The following is a 23,551-nucleotide window of genomic DNA, read 5'->3' on the forward strand; positions in this document are numbered from 1 at the left end:
CCCTACCTCATTGTTGCATTTATATTGTCAGGCATTAATAAATACTGCTTCCTTAACAAATGTAGCATCAGTTTCGACTATTCTGTTGAAACAAAGTATTATGTTCTGTTGAAATTTGTCTTGGCAATAATATTTATACCCATAATTTTTCTGGGAATAATTTCAAGACAGCTACAGTGGTGTAAAATCAATTCTGAATTATCAACAGACAGGAGGTATTTCCAATTAGGTAATATCTGGAGTACAACTTTGTGTTCCCATTAATGCTGAGGATAGCCAATTGTATAGTTGCTGAAGAAAAAGAATTTTGTATGTTGGTCGGAAGGTAGCTATTTGCACAAATATTAACGTTATACTTCTGTTACAAACAGTGGTCCTTCATACTATTAGTTCTGCCTTGATAGATATCTACAGTACTGACAGACTTGATTTTAGCAGTATTGTAGTCTCTGATGCAAGAAAAGCAAGCCTTGTGTACATTGAGCATACAGTTTAACTTTTAAAATTGTATGATTAGGACCCTGGTTCAGTCCAGTAGTATTTGAAGGTGCTCAAGTATATCAACCTCTGTCAGTAGATTTATGGATTTAGAAGCATGTTAGAGGACTCCTGAGGGATAAAATTCCAACACCTCAGCATCTTCAAAAACTATAAAAATAGTAGATATAAAACCAGTAAAGAAGTAGTCGTATAATTTGGAGTCCCTTTGATTACATATGTCACTGTATTTGATCATATATGCAGTCATTCATATTTTGTTTTGAAGCAACCCTCATATTTCTTAAGCCTAAGATCTGAAAACATCTTTGTTCTTTGTTATAATTACATGAGGATACATCAAAATATGACTCTTGATGTAAGCAATTACCAGATTTGAAGGGAGTTACAGTATGATCCTTTGAAATGTATTTGGAATCTGGGTTTTACATACTTTTTCTGACCACATGACATTAGTGCTATTTTTGGCTCTACATCAGAGTTCACAGATAATTCATTTTAATAGGGAACAAAACACTTTTAATTGTTTTTGTATTCTTTCCTTCTCACTGAACAGCAGCCTGAAATTTTGTGTGTGTTCCATGCGTTTTTAATACACTTACTTATTTGTTCTTTTTTGTTTCTGTTACAATTCCTTCTCAGTTCACTAAAGTTGCCATGAATTCAAGCAGTGTATGAATCTTGACTGTTATGGAAGCATGTGAGAGATCCTTCAAACATTCTTACTACTTATGTTTTATTTAGGATTGTATATAACTTAAATGAAAAAGTATATACATGTCTAAGTGTAAAAAGTATGGAATGTAGATTGAATCTCCCATCTTGGTTATATATCTGAGATGTCTTGAACTGGTGTATTTCAGATAGTATTAACAATCAATTTCTTATTGTCCCTTGTTTAGTTTATAGAAATACCAAACTAGCCATTCCTTCTGTAGAAATTGTACCTGCCTTATGTAACACCAAAGGAGATTTAGCTGTATGACTAAGCCTATCAGAGTAGCCTGTAGACAAATATGAGTGTTTGATTATGTCACCTAACTCAAATTGTTGATACAAATGTATGCTATAGTATTAAAAGCTCAGTATTTCTTTTTTTCATCATTTCAGTTGCAGCATTTTTTTTTGTGTGTGTGTTAGGAGACTTTATAAGAGAGGTTCAAGAATACTTTTTAGTAGCAAACAATAATTTCAAGGCTAGTTCTAATGAATGAAGCCTTATCCTGGATAATAATGACAGTGTTATGATCAGGAATCATTTCATTAACCTTCGTTATTCTGAATGTTGTAAAATAATCTTGCATTTTCTCTTTTGATAACCTGGCTGACATTTTATACAGCATGTGTCACTCTCTCATAGATACTGTAGTAATTATATACTGTAACAGGGTTTATTACCTACATTAACATGAGCCTGCTTTGCCTATATTGTAGTAATTATATACTGTAACAGGGTTTATTACCTACATTAACATGAGCCTGCTTTGCCTGTTCTTGTTACTGTTTAGCATGATCTGTTGCTTGGTTTCACATCTGCATTCTAAGGCATGTTTTCACTCACATTTCGTTTTTGCTTCAGTGTGAAGCAAGTTTCCTTCAGCACTTGCTTTACTTGGCAAAATTTGACAATCGGTTTGACAAGCTTTGGAATGTGTAGTTTTTTTTGCATGGCATATGTTTTTTCTGTAGTCATGATTAATTTTTTTAAATATACATTTCTTTTATGGTTTGTTTACCTTCTGAGTTCAAGTACACCATAAGATAAGGTGAGCTATCCTTCCTGTTATGTCTTTTTAGCAGCATTGTTATGAGGCTGATACATATAAGAATACAACTGAAGAAAAACCATAAGGAAACAAGAAAAGAGCATAAGAAAGGGGGAAAGGCACACATTGCATCACCCCTGGATCTATCTAGAATTGGGAATTAAAGGGAAAATTTCAAAGACTGCTAATGATGGTATTCAGACCCATGTCTCTCCCAAGTGCACATATAATGACCCTGTGGCCAGTAATTTCCTGGTTACTTGTTTGATATTTTTTAAATCTTGAGCATCTGTTTTGAACATAATTTCTGCAGATGTCAATCATTAGTTGTATTTTAGAATGGGTATTATAGAGGTTCTGCATCCAGAATAATCTTCTCTGCCCATGTACACATTTCTCTTCTTTGTTGCTTTCTGTGATCAGTTATATCAGGCTGTATTTGTTATTACTGAAGCTGTGATAAAATAGACTGCTTTAGCCCTTTATAGGCTGCTAGTAAATATATTTACCACTTCGGGTATTGGGTAAAAATATTCAGAAGGTAACAGATAGCCTATCATAAATGGCCTCAACTGCCTGCTTCCTGGTTAGAATAAGTAGAACATTTTTTGAAAATTGCAGTTCATGACAACTTGAATTGTTGCACTTCCAAATGTGATACATGTTTACCAAGAGCATCACTACTTCAGTCGTGTTACACGGTGTGGAAAGTTATCATGTAAGCAAAGTGATAAATATATTTTCCAGTGCACCCTCCAGGTGGAAAAAAATAATCCTAAATGCTCTCTGGTAAAAATACCATCTCATATCTCACAAACAATGCATTGACTCAGATTTTGATGAAAACCAAAACAATAACTCTAACATGATATTTAACCAAATAATATTTTTTGTTCCCCAGAGTTTTGCCCTTGTAAAGGGTTAATGTGTTTTGCAAGGGTTAAGACTTTGCACAACTTCCTGGCATGGAGTACCTCTTTATCAGTGACATAGTCTACCCATCGGAACGTGAACCCATAGGATCTTCAAAGGCCTGCAGTTGGTTCATTGACGGAGCATTTAGTATCCATCCTTAGATACCATAAAGTAGCACCGATAGCAAATAACACTTCATGCTGCACCAACAAGTTTCAAATCTGAGATCAAGGTTGCACATAGAATGTTTTTACTTCAGAAACACACTTTGTACAATGCTGATTCCAGTTTTAATTTCAACATCTAAATCCCATTCTTTTATTAGCCACCATCCTAGGTACTTGAAATGTGACACCCTTTCTATGGTGGTTCCGTCCAGGATGATAACAGCATTGGTGATTTCCAGTATAGCACATCTCAAATGAACATGTCGATGAAGGCCTAGTACAATATTTGCATGTGCCTCAACATGCCTGCTATTAAGAACTTCTTAATCATTTCTTTTTTGAACAGTATGATTTTCCTAGCAGTTATCCTTGATCTCCTATAAAAGATTAGAACTTGATATTTAGATATCAGAGTTGTTTTTTTTTTTCTTCAATGCTGGGCTGAGTAACTCTGGAGGTAGAGCGCTGGCCGTCTGAACTTAAGTTGGGTGGTTCGATCCTGACTCAGTCCAGAACTCTTGCAGGACAAAATTCTGGTGCAGATGGAGTTAGTGGAACATAAAGCTAAGATCATCATCATCATCATCATCATCAATGATGGGAAACATACAAAATAAAAGTAATTGGGCTTAATTACACACCTGACAAGAAATGTACTCAATTACAAATACTAATTACTTTTTAAAGAATTAATCAGTAGAATTACAAATACTTAACAGAATGCATCTTCAAGGAATCATTGACATTTTTTTCACATGGAGATGGATTGATACCAAAGTTTGCAAGGAAAAATACATTACTCCATTTTTTTTTTATTTTTTTTTTTATTTTTTTTTAGCATAGAGAAATTAAGTGGTCATCAGCACTAGACGAGACTAATCAGACTTTCAAAATGATTGTTCCCAAGTAAAATTTGAATGTCACTTTTGAGTTTTCATTATTTTCAGTATAATTCAAAATATTTATTCAAATAGGGAAATACCTTAACCCCTTTGTCATCACATATTTATTCCGGCTCCATTTTCGACTACATAACCTCTGTGGGTGGGGTGCGGTAGAATAACATCCACGGTATTCCCTGCCTGTTGTAAGAAGCGACTGAAAGGGAGACCAAGGATTGGCAACCACGGTTCTGCTGGCAGAGCTTGGCATTTCTTCTGCCTACTTGTGTGAGTGTCCTCGATTTCATCTTTCCTATCTGACCTCCTTTGGTCAAGTTCCTTATCCTGCGCTCCCTCTGCTTAGGACATAGTCTCCCTACGAAGGTTGATTCTATTGATTATGATTACTTGCGAAACAGCTGCTCAAAAGATTTCAATAGGTATTTGCCAATACCAGCAGCACAAGTCTTTAAGCCAGGAATTTCTTTGTCTCTCCACAGATGGTCATCCTTCAGTTTTACCCTCGATGGTGGGTTGGAGAAATTCACACTGTTCACATCTCATGATGTGTTCGATGTACCTGAGCTTTTGCTCCCTGATGGTTGTTAAAAGCTCTTTTTTCTTATTTAACGAGTTCAAAACTTTCTCATTGGTCTTCCTTTCTACCTAGGATATTCAAAACATTTTTCTGAACAAGCACATTTTTGAAATCTTCAATCTGCCTCTCCAGCAAAGGCTTGAGCGTCCATCCTTTGAAACCATAGAGAAGGATGGAGAAAACATACTATAGCATGTCCAAACTCTGAGCTGAAAGTTGAGATCTCTGCTGGTGACTAGAACCCTTGTACTGTTGAACAAATTTTTGGCTTGCCCGATCCTAGACAAGATTTTGTTATTGGGATCGCAATGCTCATTCACTAGAGTTCCAAGATATTTCAAGGATGACACTTGCTGAACAATGTGTTGTTGGTGTTTTATAAAATACAGTTAGCTTGGTCTTGCCGGTATTCATGAACAGACCAAATGATGCACTGATCCTTGCAATGTTATCTCTATATGGGATAAAGTGCAATTCTGTCTGTCTGTCTGTCTGTCTGTCTGTCTGTCTGTCTGTCTGTCTGTCTGTCTGTCTGTCTGTCTGTCTGTCTGTCTGTCTGTCTGTCTGTCTGTCTGTCTGTCTGTCTGTCTGTCTGTCTGTGACAGCTAATCTCGAGAACCACTGGATAGATTTTGATGCAGTTTTCACCGCTTTATAAAGTAAGTTCCAAGAAAGGTTTATGTATAGAAACATTAATCTGTGTTCAAAAGAAGCCAAACAGTAACAATTTCAGTGAAGCAAGTCGAAGGAAAAATGGCCGTCTGTGTGCCTTTTTAGATTATACTGGCTAAACCGTTAAAGATATATGTGTACTATGTGGGTAAGAATTGATCAGCATAGAAAAATCTAAAAAAAAGTCTATGACAGCATATATTATCTTTAAAACATAGGCCACTGTAGGCTAACAGTTTTTATGTTTGAATTTGCAGAAAGTAAGCCAACATCAAAGTTAGAAACAGCTTTGAAAATTAATCACTTAATCCTTATCAAAATAAGTTGATTATTCACCTCAAGTAACTAATTCAGATTAACATGTCATTCACAATATGTAATTTTCATCTACACTCTAGGAAATATCTTCATTTTCATTTTTCTGCCCAGTCTTCATTTTGATGTACGAAATGTAGTCGTTTGAGTGAAGCAAGTTGAAGAAAAATCTGCTGTCCGTGCGTCCTTGTAGATTATGCTGGCTAAACCATTAAAGTATCTATACAATGAGGGTAAGAATTGTTCAGCATATTGAGTTCTACAAAAATGTCTGTGACAGCATATATCTATCCTTAATACGCTGTTTTTATGTTACAGTTTGCAGTAAAAACAGTCAAATTTCAAACCAATCTCAAGTAACTAATGTAGATTAGCATGTCATTTACAGTAAGTAATTTCATACATACTTTTGGAAATATTGCTGTTTTCACTTTTGCTCAATCTACATTGTGAAATATGGAAATGTAAATGACCAGCTTCAAAGTGGGAGAGGAGATTGCCAACCAACATGCTAGCCTCTCACCCAAGCTATTAGCAGCTTCGGCCAGCAGCTAATGGTCAAGTTAAAACTTCAGAGAAGAGTAGATGTGTTGAGTTTCGCTACTTATTCAATTCACCTCACCTTTCCTGTACTACATTTGTAAACATTTCATTCCACAGTCTGTTTGGAGTTTCTGTTGTAATTTGATGCTCCTCGGCTTTTCTTCATTCAGTCAGTGAAGATCTTGTTCCGTAGGCTACACAGTTGAGCTTAGAATGGAGGGAGGAGGGATGTGTTTGGACATTCCGTGGTAATTTGATACATCACAGCTTTTTCAAATTTTGTTTATGAACATTTCCTTGCATAGGGTACACAGTAGAGTTGAGATTGTGGTGCGGAGGGGGATGTGTTTGGAGTTTTGCTGTTAATTTCATGTCTATGAACACTTCATTGCACATGCTACAATACAATAGTGTTCCAGTGATTTTTTGTTATCTATATAAAATCTATGATAACCCATCACACCGCAACGTAAAGTGAATATAGGTAAATTGCATTCGAAATAAGTAATCTATACCCACCAAAGTTATGCAGTGGGATGCAATTGGTAGTGAAAACTTGAAAAACTATTTTAATGGAGCTACTATTTTACTGGCTATGGCATAGGAGAAATGTTCTCAATACCAAGAATCCCTACACTTCCTTAGGATTTGCCTTTTGATTTCAAATGAGTTCAATTTCTGGTAAGATTTTGCTTTGGTATGACCGTAAACAAAGCACAAGGTTAGACACTCTGCATGGCTGGAGTTGATCTTGGTGGAGAAAGTTTCTCTCATGGACAGCTTTGTGTGTCCCTTTCATGTGTTATATCAAAACAAAATCTTTTTGTGTTCACTACTGGAGGAAAAACTAATATCATATACAAGGAAATATTTTTAAGTTCTTAGTTAAAAGTAGCCTATCGCCTTAAATTCATAAAATCTCCCATGCGAAGCCTGGGTGGGTAGCTAGTTAATAATTTGAAGATCAGTAAGGCTACTGGCTAACACAATCGTATCATCAGCAAAGATGATATCATTAATGGCATTACCATTGATCCTGATATCTAGGTTAACATCTGTACAGCTTCTTGAACACAACCTCAGAGTAGATATTAAAAAGGAGAGAGGCAGGACACAGCCTTGTCACATGCTTCTCTGTATAGCTATGCCCTCAGTTGTGACTTGCCCTATTTCCTGTTCTGCTATGTGGTTCCAGTAGAGCTGAGTGATGTGTAGATCACGGGCATCAACACCAGTAGTTTTTAAAATCTCGGGAAGTTTTGCTTGACATCTGCAATTGAAAGCTGTTGAAACATGCATACACGTTAAAATTCATATCCAAGCATCTCAGAGTCCAAACATTCAAAGAGAAAAGTGTCTCGCAAGTTCCCAGTCTGTTTCTAAAACCGAACTGAGTATGACCAATTTGGCACTCACATTTTAAATAGATACGAGTGTGGGTGATAGGTAGGAATACCTTTAAGACATGAAACATAAGACTGCGATAATCATCACAATGTGATGCACTAGTTTTTTAGGCAGGGCAACAAAAGTAGATCTTAACCAGTCAGATAAAATTCTCCCAGCCTTGTAGAGTGCAGTTAGCTGGTCTAGGCCTGTACCATTACCTTGATTAATAAGTTTGAAAGTTTCTGCATGTATCGTTGTCCATACCCACAGTTTTACCTTTCTTCTGGAGGTTGGTTGCATACAATACTTCCTCTTTTATGATGTCAGGATGTGCCTTGTTACATTCATCAATACAGGGTGGCTTGTCTGGCTACACATCTTTAAATCCTGTGCTAGATCCAATTGCATATAGAGATATAACTACCAGACAAAGTGATTTCTACATGAAATAGCTACATAAATCGAGATTTTGTACATTTGGGGATTGAGGGGCATGATAGCTGATTGACTTTATTATAGACTTCTCACCAGGGCAGGTGTGGTGCGAAATCCAGTCATTGTATGTGAGGTTTCATGTGTACACACACATAACCATTATGCCTTCCAGTGTTCAGTCTGCAAGCTTCTGTGAATTAACTAAACGGCTTCACAATCCTAGAGTTGCAACTAGCTCTGTAGTCTTGTTCTGTTACACACCCATTATCATTAAATTATTAAAAACTGAGTCTAACCTTTGTCGCCTTCGTCTCCCTCTACTTCTTTTACCTTCCCTGGCCGAGTCCATTATTCTCCTAGGTAACCTCTTCTCATCCATTCGGCTCACATGACCACACCACCAAAGCCATTTTATACTTACTTGCGATTTCACAGCAAGGCAACCTCAGTTCAAATCCCAATCATTGCCTGAGTTATTATTGATATATCATACCCTCTTCGTACTCTACATAAAACTGCCCCGGCTATGTCTCGATGACAAGAGTCAGGTTCAACCACAATCTTGCTTTGCTTTTCTTTTCTATATTTCAGGAACGGTTGATATTTTTTAACTGCCATCAAATCAGTTAAAAATAGTGACAAATTTGTTTGACACTAATTAAGAATTTTATACATACAGCTTCATCCATTTTGTTTATTTTCATCTTAGCCTATTTTCTTATTTTGAGTATGTTCCTGCCATTCTTCCCACTTGTTTATACCAGCAGTATTCTTGCTACTTCCAACTTAAGAATAAGACATCCTTAGTCCATCCAGCTTTTACTCCCGTACAGCAAAGTTGGTCTAAAAACACACCTATGCAAAGATAGTTTTGCCCAAGAACTTGCCTCTTTCTTACAGAATATTGCTGATCGCAGCTTTGCAATATTTTCATAATGCTGCTATTTTGTCAGTAGTCACCCAGAACAGATCAAGCTGCTTTTCTTTGAATTTTTTTCAGTTCTCGAATCAGATAATCCTGGTGAGGGTCCCATGCACTGGAACCATACTCTAGTTGGGGTCATACCAGAGACTTACAGGCCCTCTTGTTTACATCCTTATCATCATCATCATCATCATTTCCCATTATCCAGCTATAGCCGGGTAGGGGCAAATATGGTTCTCCACTTTCTTCGGTCTTTCCACCACTCCTCCTCCAACAGTGTGTCCCAGTCCAGGTTTCTTTCTCTAATACTGCGTTGGATTGTGTCCTTCCATCTCAATCGTGGTCGAGCATGGCCTCTCCTTCCTTGTATTTGCATTTCCATCACCTTTTTGGCATTCTTTCATCACTCATTCGCTTTATGTGCCCAAACCATCTTAGTCGGCTCTTCTCTATTCTATCATTCATTTTTTCCACTCCAATTTCTTCCTGGGTTTTCTTATTCCTTATTTTGTCTCTTCTACTCTTCTGTATCACACTCCAAAAGAACTTCATTTCATCTGCCTGTATTCGACTTGCATCCTTACTACAACCACTAAATACCCTCGTAACCAAGTGCACAGATCTGTACCCTTTATTTACAATTCTGTTTATGTGATGAAGAGCTTTCCTTTTATTAACACCTAGGTTCTTACAGTGCTCCCCATAAGGAATTTTCACCCCATCAACACTGTAATTAAATTTGAGAGAACTTTTCCTAATAATGAAACAACCTGACATTTAACCCCATTTATCACACCATTCCCTTCCTTCCATCTGTCCACTGATTCCCAAGGATCTGCTGTGAGTTCACCTGATTTACTATTCACTTCCTTCCCCCCACCTTTCCTTCTAAAATTATTATTGTCCAGAATAGTATCCCTGCCACTTGACCAAGCCTTTCCAGGTTATTACCAATATCTTCCCATGACTTCTTCCTTATTTCTACAAATCTCTTATTTCAGTCTGTTTCTTCCAGCTATGTACAGTTCTCTATCTGCATCAGTTCTTGTTTGGAGTCTCTTTTGATATGCCTTCAAGATGATCGGTTCTTCCCATCTTTACACACAGTTGTTCCTAGGCATCCCTGTATGCCACCCATTCTCTTTCTGCATCCTGAACCTGCTGACTGTCTATTAAACTTTTCACTAGTCATATTCACACGTGTGTCCCATTTATCTTGTCCTGGATATTTTTTACCCTTCTCCACTTGTGGACTGATTTCACTTTCTCTGTCCTAGGTCTAGTGATACTTGGTTCACTGCAGATAAGATATTGGTCTGTATTAGCCAAAAATCCCCAGAATACTCATACATTCTTAATAGATTTTCTGAATTCAAAGTTTATTATGTTGTAGTCTATTATGGATCTCATGACCCTACCCTCCCAAGTGATGTGGTAAATAGCCTTATGCTTGAAGAATGAATTTACAACTGCTAATCCCATACTAGCATGGAAGTCTAGGAAACACTTCCCATTCATATATGCTTCTGTATCTTCCCCACATTTACCCATCAACTTCTCATATCCTTCAGTTCTATTTCCTACTCGCACTTCCAAATTGTCCTTGCTTTTGACCCTGACTACAATACCACTCAGTGCTTCATAAAAATTGTGTACTTCATCTTCATCTGTTCCCTCACATAGTGAATTATACTAAGAAAATTTTCATCTTGAATCTTTCAACTGCTAAATCTACCCACATTGTTCGCTCATTTTCATGCTTAACAGAAACTATGTTGCGTACAATAGTATTCCTAATGAACAGTGCTAGCCCATACTCTGCCCTGCACCAACCCCATTGAGAAACGGGACAAGGGTTAGATACATACATACATTATTGTAATATATAATAATATATTATCATACAGTATATTGAGTTTTATGTCCCCTTTAACTACTGCAGCTGGGACCTAGGGGTGCCAGAATTTTGCCCTGTAGAGGATCTTTAACATACGTAAATATATTTACTCTCTTGCATTTAAGCACCCTCGAATGCCAACTGACTGCGCTGGGCCATAACCTAAGGCACAGCATGCAAAAACTTTACCGCTGCACCTCGCAGCCACCCTAAGGACTAAGGATAACATCCCCCCCGCGCTCTCTCTCTTATCCTATTCGGCTCTTAAGTTTCCATTTTCACACCAGACAAATGCTGGAGGCTGTACATTAATTAAGACCATGGCCGCTTCGTTCCCACTCCTAGCCTTTTCCTGTCCCATTGTCTCCATAAGGTCTATCTGTGTCAGTGTGACATAAAGCCAATTGTAAAAAGAATCCATTGGATAGTCATTCATTCTTATAAATTAAGTTGTAGGGGGTCCGCTGTCTGTAATGTCATTTATTTTGCCATATTTTGATATATTCATCCGTTTTATACTGGGGGTTTATAGGAAGACTTAAAACGTTTTCAATTTTCTCTTATACTATTGACCAAGCTTGGTAGCTGCAGTCGCTTAAGTGCGGCCAGTATCCAGTATTCGGGAGATTGTGGGTTCGAGCCCCTCTGTCAGCAGCCCTGAAGAAGGTTTTCCGTGGTTTCCCATTTTCATACCAGGCAAATGGGCTGTACCTTAATTAAGGCCACGGCCGCTTCCTTCCCATTCCTAGCCCCTTCCTATCCCATCATCGCCATAAGACCTACTGTGTCGAGGCGACGTAAAGCAGCTTGTAAAAAATTATACTATTAATTTTCTGTAATATCTGTAGACTACATGTGAAACATCCCTTTATTTTAAATAATTGTTGTTATGTACACAATTTTGCTTACTCTTCAAATGACTGATAAAATTACTATTTTCTATGGGATTCGTGCTCTGCAGCCAGTGGTGGACACACTCGCAGAAGACAGCAAATCTACCGATTGCCATGGCAGCATCTCAGTCTACTTGCCAGCAGGGATGTAACATAATCAGGCCTGGGAGTTGGTCTCTTTTTTAGCTCTCAGTCTCTTTTTTGGGGGGTTAGTCTCTTTCTTAGAATAAGTCTCTTTTTTTTTAGCTTTCTTGGCTTTTGCAAGTGAAAAATTTAAAAAAAATATGGAGTTGGAGAAGAAGAATTGTAAAAGTTGTTATTCTCCAAATAGAATAAAGTATGTAGTTTGTCTTGTTATATTTAAGGTTTATCAGTATATAACTTCTTTCTAAAGTTTCTTATGACCAGAATATCCGTGTAATGAACACAGAAATTGTTCTGTATGTTCTTCATGATACTCTGAAGAAACTAACTTTGAGTTACTTTTTTCAGCAGAACGGTTTAAAACAGAGTTGTCTGTAATGTATTTTTTTTTTGTCATTTTCTATTATTTTTTTCCTTTCCTTTCAGGATTTATTTTGGAATGGTTGACTGCTGATCTGTGAACAGAAGTTTAATAATGGGAAAGTGCATTTTCAGAACTGGTTGACTACTTAAAAACGACAGAAATGGTCATTTGTCGTCAACATGTGCATGAAGACACATTTTGATATATTCATCCATTTTAGACTGGGGGTTTATAGGAAGACTAAAAAAGTATTTTGCAAACTTTGTATGTGTAAAAAAGAAGGTCTCAAAACAAGGGTTGTTATACTCCGCTTCAACACTCAGACTATGCTTACCATACAAAATTAACCTCTGATGTTCTAGGGTATAAGCATATAGTTTTAGCTGCAGAAAATCCCGATGATTCGTCTGATACAATCCAAAGTGAAGATACTTAATCAAGCTGTAATTCTTCTAGGCCCGTTGTTAAACTATATATTTGGAAGAATGTGGCAACAGTATCTCAACTAATTGGTTTATGAAGTCTCTGTGTTGCAACTTTTCCGCATCCTCTTGTAGGCGGTTCCCGTTCCAGCTGATTTTTCTTTAAACGCTAAGAAGATGCAGTATTTAATAACTGATGCACTGGGACCATATTTTCACAGATGATCTCAGATGTGAAACAAAAATCCGTCGAGGCTCCTTCTCAATGGATTCTTAAACATGCTGATTGGCCAAAGTACACATCACTAGCTGTCTTTAACGACGATATCAGGCGGAACGTCGGCGAGGAAATAACTTACATCACCCGAGTTATTCTTGCTGCTGCTGAGGAGTCCATCCCATCCTTCTCGGGGATTCCTCGCCGAAAACTTGTTCCTTGGTGGAACGAAGAAATTGCAGCAGCTATCGAAGAATGCCATCGAGCCCATAAACGTTATCGTAGGCAGCCTACTGTGACCAACTTGGTAACATTTAAGAAACTCCGCGCTAAGGCACGAGTTCTCATTCGCCAAAGTAAGAAAGCTTCGTGGGAGAGATATGTGTCGTCTATGACGTCACACACTCCATCATCTCAAGTGTGGACTAAACTTCAACGTATTTCGGGATCATCTTCTGTACCGTGAATTTCCATTGCAGGCAGTGTCGTTGCTGAACCCCTCTCAATTGCTAACCGTCTAGCTAGTCATTTCGTGGTTGTATCTGGCTCCGAGAATTACCATCGTGAATTCCTCACTCTGAAGCGGGAGGTAGAACGTCATCACCTTAGTTTTGCCACTCAAGCTTCAGAGGACTATAACATGCCCTTTACGAAGTGGGAACTTCGCTGCGCCTTAGTGCTTTGCAAGGACACGTCTCCTGGACCAGACAACATCCATAACCAAATGTTGAAACACCTTAGTGATTATAATCTACTATATCTCCTTCGTGTGTTCAATCGAATCTGGATAGAGGGTGATTTTCCGTCTCAGTGGCGAGAGGGCAAAGTTATTTCTGTCCTCAAGCCTGACAAAGATCTTAAGTATGCAGGAAGTTACAGACCGATTTGTCTTACAAACTGCCTGTGTAAGCTATTTGAGAAGATGGTAAATTGCCCACTTGTGTGGTGTTGGAGAAACAAGGACTCTTGTCCGAGTACCAGTGTGGTTTTCGAGCCGCTCGATCGACCATTGACCACTTGGTATGCCTGGAGAGCTCTATCCAGGATGCATTTCTCCACAAACAGCACTTGGCAGCTGTTTTCTTTGACTTAGAGAAGGCCTACGACACCACCGGGCAATATGGTATCCTTTCAGTCCTGCATCATTGGAGATTCCGAGGTAACTTGCCAGTATTTATTGCGAATTTTTTGTCCCTCCGTCTATTCTGTGTCGGAGTAGGGAGGACATATTTGCTATACCACGTTCAGGAAAATGGAGTCTCACAGGGATCGGTTCTTAGTGTCACTCTGCTTGCGATTGCCATAAATGGTATTGTCGCTGCTGCTGGTTCAGCAGTAATACCGTCGCTATATGTTGACGATTTTGCTCTGTACTATAGTTCGCGTAATATGGCAGTCGCAGAGCGACAGTTACAACAAGCTATTAGGAGAGTAGAGCAGTGGACTTCAGAACATGGCTTTCGGTTTTCCACCGCAAAGACCTCTGTTGTCCACTTTTGTCGTCAACGTACTCTTCACTCTCCTCCTGAACTTTCTCTAGGAATTGTTGCTCTTCCCGTAGTTGACACTTACCGATTTCTTGGGTTCCTTTTCGATAGTAAATTATCGTGGGAGCCACACATGCGGCAGTTAAAAGTGCAATGCATTAAGAAGCTGAATATCATGAAGTTTCTTAGCAGCACTAATTGGGGTGCTGACTGCACGGTGCTCCTACGATTCTATAGGGCACATATTTTATCCCAGCTAGACTATGGCAGTGCAGCATAAGGCTCAGCAAGACCATGCGTCCTTGCGAAGCTGAACAGCATCCACCACAGCGGGGTTAGGTTGGCGATGGGAGCTTTTCGTACAAGCCCCATTGCTAGCCTGCTCGCTGAGTCTGGTGTGCCACCATTACACCTGAGGCGCCAGCAAATGCTTCTTTCGTATGCTGCAAATTTGCAACAGATGCCACTTCATCCAAGCTATCCTTGCATATTCAACAATGGCAACCATTTGCTGTACACTGCTTGTCCTCGAGCAACACAGCCGGTTGGAATACGCTTGGATAGGAGTCACAGATTGTTTCACGTACCTTCGATTCCTTGCCTTGTCAGACAACCAAGTGGGGCACCTCCTTGGGTAGTACGACGTCCTGAAATAATCCTGGATCTGCACACTGGCCCAAAGGAAGACACGGACCCTTGGATTAATCGGAGGCTCTTTCAGTCCGTTGTTGGCCGGTATCCAGGTTCAGTCGTTATTTACACAGATGGCTTGAGAACAGACACTAAAGTGGACTGTGCATTCGTTGTCGACACTGATAGGTTTCTTTTTGCTCTCCGGAAACCTGTAGTGTGTATACAGCAGAGCTCTATGCTATCTGTGAAGCTCTGCGGTACGCACTGTCCGATGAGCGCCGACACTTTCTTGTGTGTACTGACTTCTTGAGTTCACTACAGTCTATTGATACCTGTTTCCCTCGGTACCCTCTGGTGTAGTGGATCCAGGACCTGCTGGCCGGGTGTTCGGATGCCGGCACCAGAATCACGTTTCTGTGGCTCCCAAGCCACATGGGTGTAGAGGGAAACAAGTTAGCAGATAAGGCTGCCAAGGAGGCAGTAACACTGCCCCGTTGCCTTACAAGGTTCCAGCAAGTGATATTCACTCTCAGCTGAGACATCTGGTTATGTCCCATTGGGAGATGGAGTGGCAGGCCACTTGTCTTCCAAATAAACTGAGAGTGGTAAAAGGTACAACGAAGGTATGGAGGACTTCCCTCTTCCCTTTGGGCTTCTTGGATGGAAGCAGTGGAATTATGTCGTCTTCAAATCGGCCACGGTATCCTGACGCATTCCCATTTATTGAAAGGAGAACCCGCTCCAGTGTGTACTTGCGGTGATCATCTTACCGTGGTACACATCCTTACGGAGTGCATGGACCTGGTCGATCTGTGCCGTAGTCTAAAACTCTTGCGTACCATTTCCCTCATCCTGCGCGATGACGAGCAGTCCGCAGACCTCGTCATCCGTTTTATGATGGACAGTGGTCTTTTCTCTCATGTGTAATATTGTTCTTTAGTGTATTTTTTGTCGACTGCGCTTTTATCCCATTGACTCTATTGTTATTTTAACTCATAACATGAATTGTATGTGTGTGTATATATATATATATATATATATATATATATGATTGTCCAGGCAATGCCTTATTCCATTATCACCTCTATTTTCTATCCTTCTATTAGAATTAAGGCATTGTGAATTAAATCCATTGATTATTTTTATCTCACGATCATTTTTCATCACCATTTCTTTTAAACTCTAGTCAGTGGATGCATTTTAATCTTTTATCTTTTAATTTTTTATTTATCATTTCATGTCGTCCATCTCGTACCATTAGGGGCCAATGACCTTCGATGTTAGGTCCCTTTAAACAACAAGCATCATCATCATTGATCTCAGATATCTCCTTGTATTCAGTCTGTTTCGATGAAACAACTAATGTTGAAGACAGAATGAGCTTTAGATATTGGCCAGAGTCAGAGAGTAGAGGTGAAGTACTTTCAGGACATTTGCAGACATTCTTCATCAGGGAAAGTTATGTACAAAGTTCTTTCTGCTATCAGTAATTCAAGCCTACCTGTTCCCAAACTTATGACGATGATGATGATGATGATGATGATATAGCCTCAGCTACAGCCTTTTACTTTGATTGCTATCAGGCTGCTTGCTCATCAGATTTCAACATTCTGTTATACTCTAGGCTTGCTAGGTATTACAGTAAGCCAAATCTCTCTTGGGTAGCATCTATGGCTGACTTTTTAATGAATTTTGTCTGGTAAACACCAAGTGTGGCACCAGAGATATTTTACGTGCTGACATCGTATGACGTGTGACTTTATTCTGCCCTTCAAAAAATGCAACTATCTCTGCCGGGTTTGAACCTGCTATCTTGGGATCCGGAGGCTAACACTCTACCACTGATCCACAGAGTGGGCTACAAACTTATGATGATTCGCTCAGATAGACAAAATGTGAATAAGATAGCCCATATACTTTTAAATGAAGATTTAATGAATGAGATCTTGCAGATTGGTTGATATTGGGACTTGTCCCATTCACATCATTCATGATGCATATCTAAAAGACTTGGTGAAGATGCATGTGAATTAGCTGTTGTTCCTGTTTATCACTACTGTATTTTGATGGGTGACCAGCCAGGCTGGAGGAATATGAAAGGGTTCAAGAAAATCTCAAGTTACCTCAAAAGAAATTCTTAAAACATTCTCCATCTGGGTGGCTTACACTGTTGAGAGATTGCTTTAATTTCTTGAACTGTGGGAAGGATAATATTTTTTTTTTTTTTTTTTTTTTTTTGCCATCAGTAAAGAGTCACTGTGTTACAGTCTACTTCGTACAAAAGGATGGCCAAACTTTTTATGTTACTCAACAATTAAAGCTCACTTGTACTTAATTATATCTTCTGCAGAACTTTTTACATGCTTCACTGAAATATTTCAACAAGATGAACTTTTAATTCATTGCCCTCAGGTACAAGATTTGTTAGGAAATATAGCCAGACATGTTTGCAAGTCTATTTTTGTTGGTAACTTTGAGCTAAATCTCTTACTTAATTAAAAAAATGTTGCCCTTGAAAGATATTGTTGCTTCATAGAAAATGAACTTTCACATCGTCTGGAAAAAGAATTCTTGGTTTTCATGAACAGTGCAAAAGAGCATTGTTTTTGGATGCAAATATTTGATTGAAAGAGCAATGAAAGATTGTGATTTGATTAAAGCTCTGAGATGTTTAAACCCATCTATTGTGGAGAACCAACAAAACTATTGAGATATAGTTAGAAGAATATATAGTTATTGGGATAAAGCATTAAAGAAAACTAATGTAGCAGACCAGCAACAATATAAAGAATTGGCAGCCTTAAGGCTGCATTGTCTCTATCACATGGAAAAAAGAATAATTGTATTTCCCTCTTTTACTCTCTTTTTTCAGTAATGTAACTATATTTCTTGACATACCTTTGTAGTAAAAGTTGAAAAAACATTTGTAGGTACACTTTTGTTCTCAGACATAAGTATTCCATTGAATAAAACACTGTAATATAATCTTCATATTTATTTAATAAATGAACAGGCCATATCCCATCCAGGTCCAGACACAAATGAAATTTAGCCTAAAAATCAAATGAAATAGCTACTATTCATCATTGGTCATTTACGAGTGTATAGGCTACTTGTACTTAAATATTTTTTTTCTGGTTTCCACTGGCCTTTTTTTGGTTGGGAATTACTATATATATAATTTTTCACAATTTTTGATGCATAAACATGTGAATATCTATTATTTGACCATATTGATCATTTCGCAGTGTCTCTCTTTTTGCCATTTTGTCTCTGTTTCCTCTTTTTATGGAGTGGACTACCACTCCTAGCCCTGCATAATGCAATTTTTGTCATCATTCCTGTAAACTCACTGTTCTTCATTGGGTAGAATGCAACAGATGCATCAAGCTCCATTCTGAGGTATATTTGCGGAATACCAGTGGAGGTTACAGTCGTCTACCAATCACAGATATAGAGATTGTTGTTAAAATAATCGTGCAAGAACTAGGACAACTTCCCCTCCAGCTGCATTATGCACTTCATCACCTAAACCGTAGGTAGAACATCTACATTGTACTGCAGAAGATAGTGGTTTCTGAAACCTGCAGTATTTTAGGAATGTGATTTGAAGGATCCATAACAGGAGAAAATCAGAGTATACGTAATATTTCACTCAGCTTGAAAATTAATCCCACCTGATGTAACCGAACGCTGAGAAAACATGATGTAGAACTTTTCCCTTTGGTGTCCTGTCTGTCTGTCTGTCTGTCTGTCTGTCTGTCTGTCTGTCTGTCTGTCTGTCTGTCTGTCTGTCTGTCTGTCTGTCTGTCTGTCTGTCTGTCTGTCTGTCTGTCTGTCTGTCTGTCTGTCTGTTCCGAAAAGTGGAAAACTGCTGGACTTATTTCAACCAGACTTCGTATTTGGAATCTACTCTTTCAGGATTGTGTTATCAGGTGCATGTGATTTCATGGTCGTCACATGGAGTTGGGATTTATAGGAAGTTTATTCTCAGGTATTTTCCTTAACATTAGGTCTATCTAAAGACTACATGTAACAAAAGTTTATGAACGTGTTATTTCCTTTCCTTTATGCCATGTACCTATTTATCGAATGACAGATAATAATGGAGATAGTTATGAAAAATTGGATTTTTAGTCCCAAGTCCCATGGGACACTTCGTGCATGTCACTTGAAGATGGGTAATGGGAAAATCTAAAGAGCCATTTCAATGTTTTAGATAGGGCAGATATTAAGGAAGGTATCATCATCAGAGCTCCACGCCAGTGGTCAGAGATACCATATGCAACCTGAGAAGCAGGGAGAATTTTGTGTACGTTTGGACCAGGAACTGTACTGTACAATAAATTTGGAAATAATCTTCATTCTCTCTATCTCAACTTTGTTCAGCTTCATCATGCTTCACGTTACTGCCACACACTTTCATAGAAACACATAATTTTAACATGTATTAAATGTGTGAATAGATGGTTTTCCGTGGTTTCCCATTTTCACACCAGCAAATGCTGGGGCTGTACCTTTCCACTCCTAGCCCTTTCCCGTCCCATCGTCGTCCTAAGACCTATCTTTGTTGGTGCGACGTAAAGCAACTTGTAAAAAAAAAAAAACATTTGGGTATAGAGCCATGTTACTTTGTATAAATTCATGAAGGAAACATGTAACCCATTGCGAATTCCCACAAAGAATGGGTACAGATGCTAGTTTATAATAAAATTTCACTTCACTGTACAGTAATAATAATATATATTTTTAATGGCACGTGCCCTCTGGAGAAGCCTGGTGCAGGTTTTTCGAGTTGATATCTTATATCCAATCTAAATGTCTGTGAGGATGAGGTCCTATCTACAATGAATTCTAATGCTGAAGACTGCACACACTCCCGTCCCCTGAGCAATCAGAATTAACCACTGAAGGTTAAATTCCAGACATGACCAGGAATTTAACCCAGGTACCCTTAGACCAAACACCAGGATGCTAACCATTTAGCTGTAGAGCTGGAAATAATAACAAAGTCTAAATGTGTAGTTTGGACACAAGATAGCCATCAAAGTTATCTATTTTTTAAAATAAAGTGCAGTATTTACCCTGCTTCTATTTGTTGTCCTAATCATTGTTTGCTAGGTGAATCACAAGTCTATCTTGGTTGCTATCGGTGTAGTGTTTCATGTAGTTCCCTTCTGTCTTAAATGGTGTGTCAAACACAAGCAGACCAGCTCTTGGGACCAATTGTTCCAGCTCCTTCAGGCAGAAGGTGACAAGCTAGCACTCAAAAGTTGGGGTAACATTATTTTTCCTAACATAGGACTTCAGTTAAGTTGAGATCATTTCTATGGTGTTAAAAATACAATGAGGACAGAGGTGCCAACCTTTGAAGCGAGTTATCAGTAATCCCATTTTTAACTCGAGGACCCCCCCGACAAAATGTTTACGAGTCAAATACAAAGCACCCCGTTTGCCCTTTCCTACAGCAATCTATTCTAAAGTATATCATATTACACAAAAAAATTTGCTCATTACTTGTTAGTTCTGCGATAAAAAATTCTGTGTAGCTTGTTTCGTACCCAGCCGCTGCTTTTCGGTGTAGGTTTTCTTGAAACATACTTCCCCCTGAGATGACATTTTCGTCTTCAGAACCATAAGCGATTCCAGTGTAGATGTACTTAATGTAGGCCTGAATTCTGTCTGATTTTTCCTAACAACACTGAAAACTCTTTTTGTGGGAGAGTTACTATGAGGTACAACATTACTTAAGATTTTATACTTAATTTGCTTTCACTTTTAAGCTCTGCAATGTTGCCCCAATTCACATCAATGTTAGGTCCATGCACAATATATTCAGGGAAAGTATCACGCTGGTAAACTGCAAATTCTTCTTCAAGTTTGTCATGTTCACTTTCCTTGACCAAAGTTGGGAATCTTCGAACAAAATATTCAAGAGATGAATAGGAAACCTTCATTCTGACAGAGATATCTACAACTTTGGCATGTTGAAGAAATTCATCAAGGGGAAATTTCCTGGTAATGTAACTGCAAGCTGCCATATAAAACTCTCTTACAGAATTATAAAACATCTCTTCATCACAGTCATTATCTTTCAAGTATGCCCTAGCTTTTGCTCTAATTACCAAGTCCTCATTGGCTTTCTGGTATTTCCTCGTCTTGAATTCAGCACTCAAAAGGGAGGTACATTCTGACTGAAGAGAACATGGCTGAACAAATCTGACCAATAGGTCAGTTAAAAGACCAGTAAGTTTCCTCCTAAGAAGATGTATGGCTGGAGCATCTTGTTGCAGAAATATATTCACAGAGTTAAAAACAGGAAGTGAACTCTGAAGAAAGTAGCAAAACAGTTTTTTGTGTGGGTCTTGTATGAAAGATTTCACAGTTTCAAACTGCTTCGTGGTCTCATTTTCATGGTGGGTCTCACTACAAAACATGAGTGTCAAAGCTTCCCACTGCTCAAGAACTCTATCAATAGACTGAAGAAGCGAGAGCCAACGGGTACTAACATATTTCAAAATTTTGTGATCCTCTTGTGCCACAATCAGCCTGATAAACTTTCAACATGTTTTGCCTTTTAGAACTCTTATCAAGATATTAATATAACTGAACCAGAAAGTTCTCTACATTGACTGGCAATTGGGCTGCTGCTTTTTGTGCACAGATGTGTATAAGATGACATGAACAACCCGGGACATAAACAGAAGAATGCCTGTCCTTCACAAATTTGGCAACACCTTTATTTGCCCCTATCATTGTGTATGTATTGTCAAATGAAAAAGAAATGCAATTTTCCCATGGAATTGCTAAAGAAGACAATTCACTATTAATAACAGAGAAAATTCCCTCACCTGTGTTGCCGGTACTCTCTAACAATGACAATAGAAGAGTTGATATTTGACCTCTCTGAGCATTAAAGAAAGAGACAACTATAGGATAAAGTTTAACTGTAGTTGAATCCGTACTACCATCAGAAGCCAAAGAAAAAGGCGTTATTTGCAAAAGTTCACTTATTTCCTTTTTTTTTTTGCCTCAGATGCCGTGTATTGAACCAAAGCAGAGGTTTTAGTTTTTGCACAACCATATTTCTGAGATATTTTAGAGTTGGGGAACATTGATCTAAACAAATTTCCAGCGTGGTCTGAAACTGGTAACAGAATATTATGCTCCAAAAGAAATGATGTGAACAGCAATTCTGCATTTGTCACCGCAGTTTCATTACTTTTTAAGAAGAACGACGAAACAGACTGGTTTTGTGATTTTGATTCATCGTATGTGTGATGTATCTTGGATTCTATGTGTCTTCTGCAATCATCTCGTCCACCGTAAGCCACAGAGAAATTACACGAACACACACTTCAGAACACGTGGTTTTCACTAACACGTGAGGCAAGTAAGCATGGCCATTCCTCTGTGTAACCATCTCAATATTTCTATAACACTGCTGTCTTCTTAGAAGAAGATGCAATTTGATAATTGCTCCACTTCATTTTACAAAACCTATCACTACTTTTCAAATCAATGTCTAGGACAATTAGAATTGAAATGCGCTAAATATACCACTCGTTCTAAGCACACAACAAACCGCGCACTCCAGAACAGCGGAGCAAGGAGTAGAGCCTACCTCACGGCCGACTTGATACGTCATTCCCGCGTCATTCTAGCTAAGAGAGCAGCGTATATCTATGTAACTGGCCGTGATTTCACAACGCTCGCGGGAAACAAAAGGAAGTGACGATCAAATAACTGCAAAATATGTTTAGTTGCCAACTTACAAACATTGAAACGAGGAGGGTTGGCCAGCAAGGGACTGAACATTTCTTTACTTCTTTCCTTTTTTCACAGAAATTAATTTTTATCGTGACACTGTTGCTTTTCCGTAATAATTTCCCCTTCGACCATAATACCGTAATTGCGAAGTGAAATCCGTAATCATTACGGACAATCCGTAATAGTTGGCACCTCTGTGAGGACGGAGTCCCTACACTTCGTGTCCACATGAGGCTGCGATCTCCTCTACAGCGTACCTGTTACTGATATTGACTTATTTGATTTCGTGCAGTGTAACTGCGTTGATGGGTACAAGTTTTGGCACGGGACATGGGAATGTTATTGTACTTCCCAAACTTAATAATGTCCTTAATATTGCTGCTCATGGAAGGAAACCAAATCAGCTTCAGGAATGATAGCTTGCATTGCCCATCATGAGTACACTCATGATTACACATTTTTGATCACTTGGTAGGTTCTCCACAAGATGGGACCAAAACCAGTTTTGGAAAACTTGAGCTGTCATTTCGTCATGGCTATCAGTTTTGCCGTCTCCAATGTTTGTAGCCAACAAATAAAGACAATTCTATACCCAGCCCTCACTGCCCCAGCATGCAACA

At 38.6% G+C, this 23,551-nt stretch overlaps 1 protein-coding gene across 3 annotated transcripts in view; it reads left to right on the forward strand.

Annotated features, from left to right (window-relative positions):
* LOC136857735 (serine/threonine-protein kinase STK11) overlaps positions 1-23,551 on the forward strand; it is a 150,022-nt gene that overhangs the window by 117,845 nt on the left and 8,626 nt on the right. Inside the window, exon 7 of one of the 3 annotated variants that reach the window (XM_067136621.2) lies at positions 12,465-12,679. The exons of the other annotated variants lie outside the window; for them this stretch is intronic. Within the exon in view, the coding sequence (XP_066992722.1) occupies positions 12,465-12,499 (35 nt within the window). The 3' untranslated portion in view covers positions 12,500-12,679. Of the gene's footprint in view, positions 1-12,464; positions 12,680-23,551 lie in introns of those variants that run through there. 3 annotated transcript variants of the gene reach the window in all.

The sequence above is a fragment of the Anabrus simplex genome, chromosome 1, assembly GCF_040414725.1.
Source record: "Anabrus simplex isolate iqAnaSimp1 chromosome 1, ASM4041472v1, whole genome shotgun sequence".
Classification (NCBI taxonomy): Eukaryota; Metazoa; Arthropoda; class Insecta; order Orthoptera; family Tettigoniidae; genus Anabrus; species Anabrus simplex.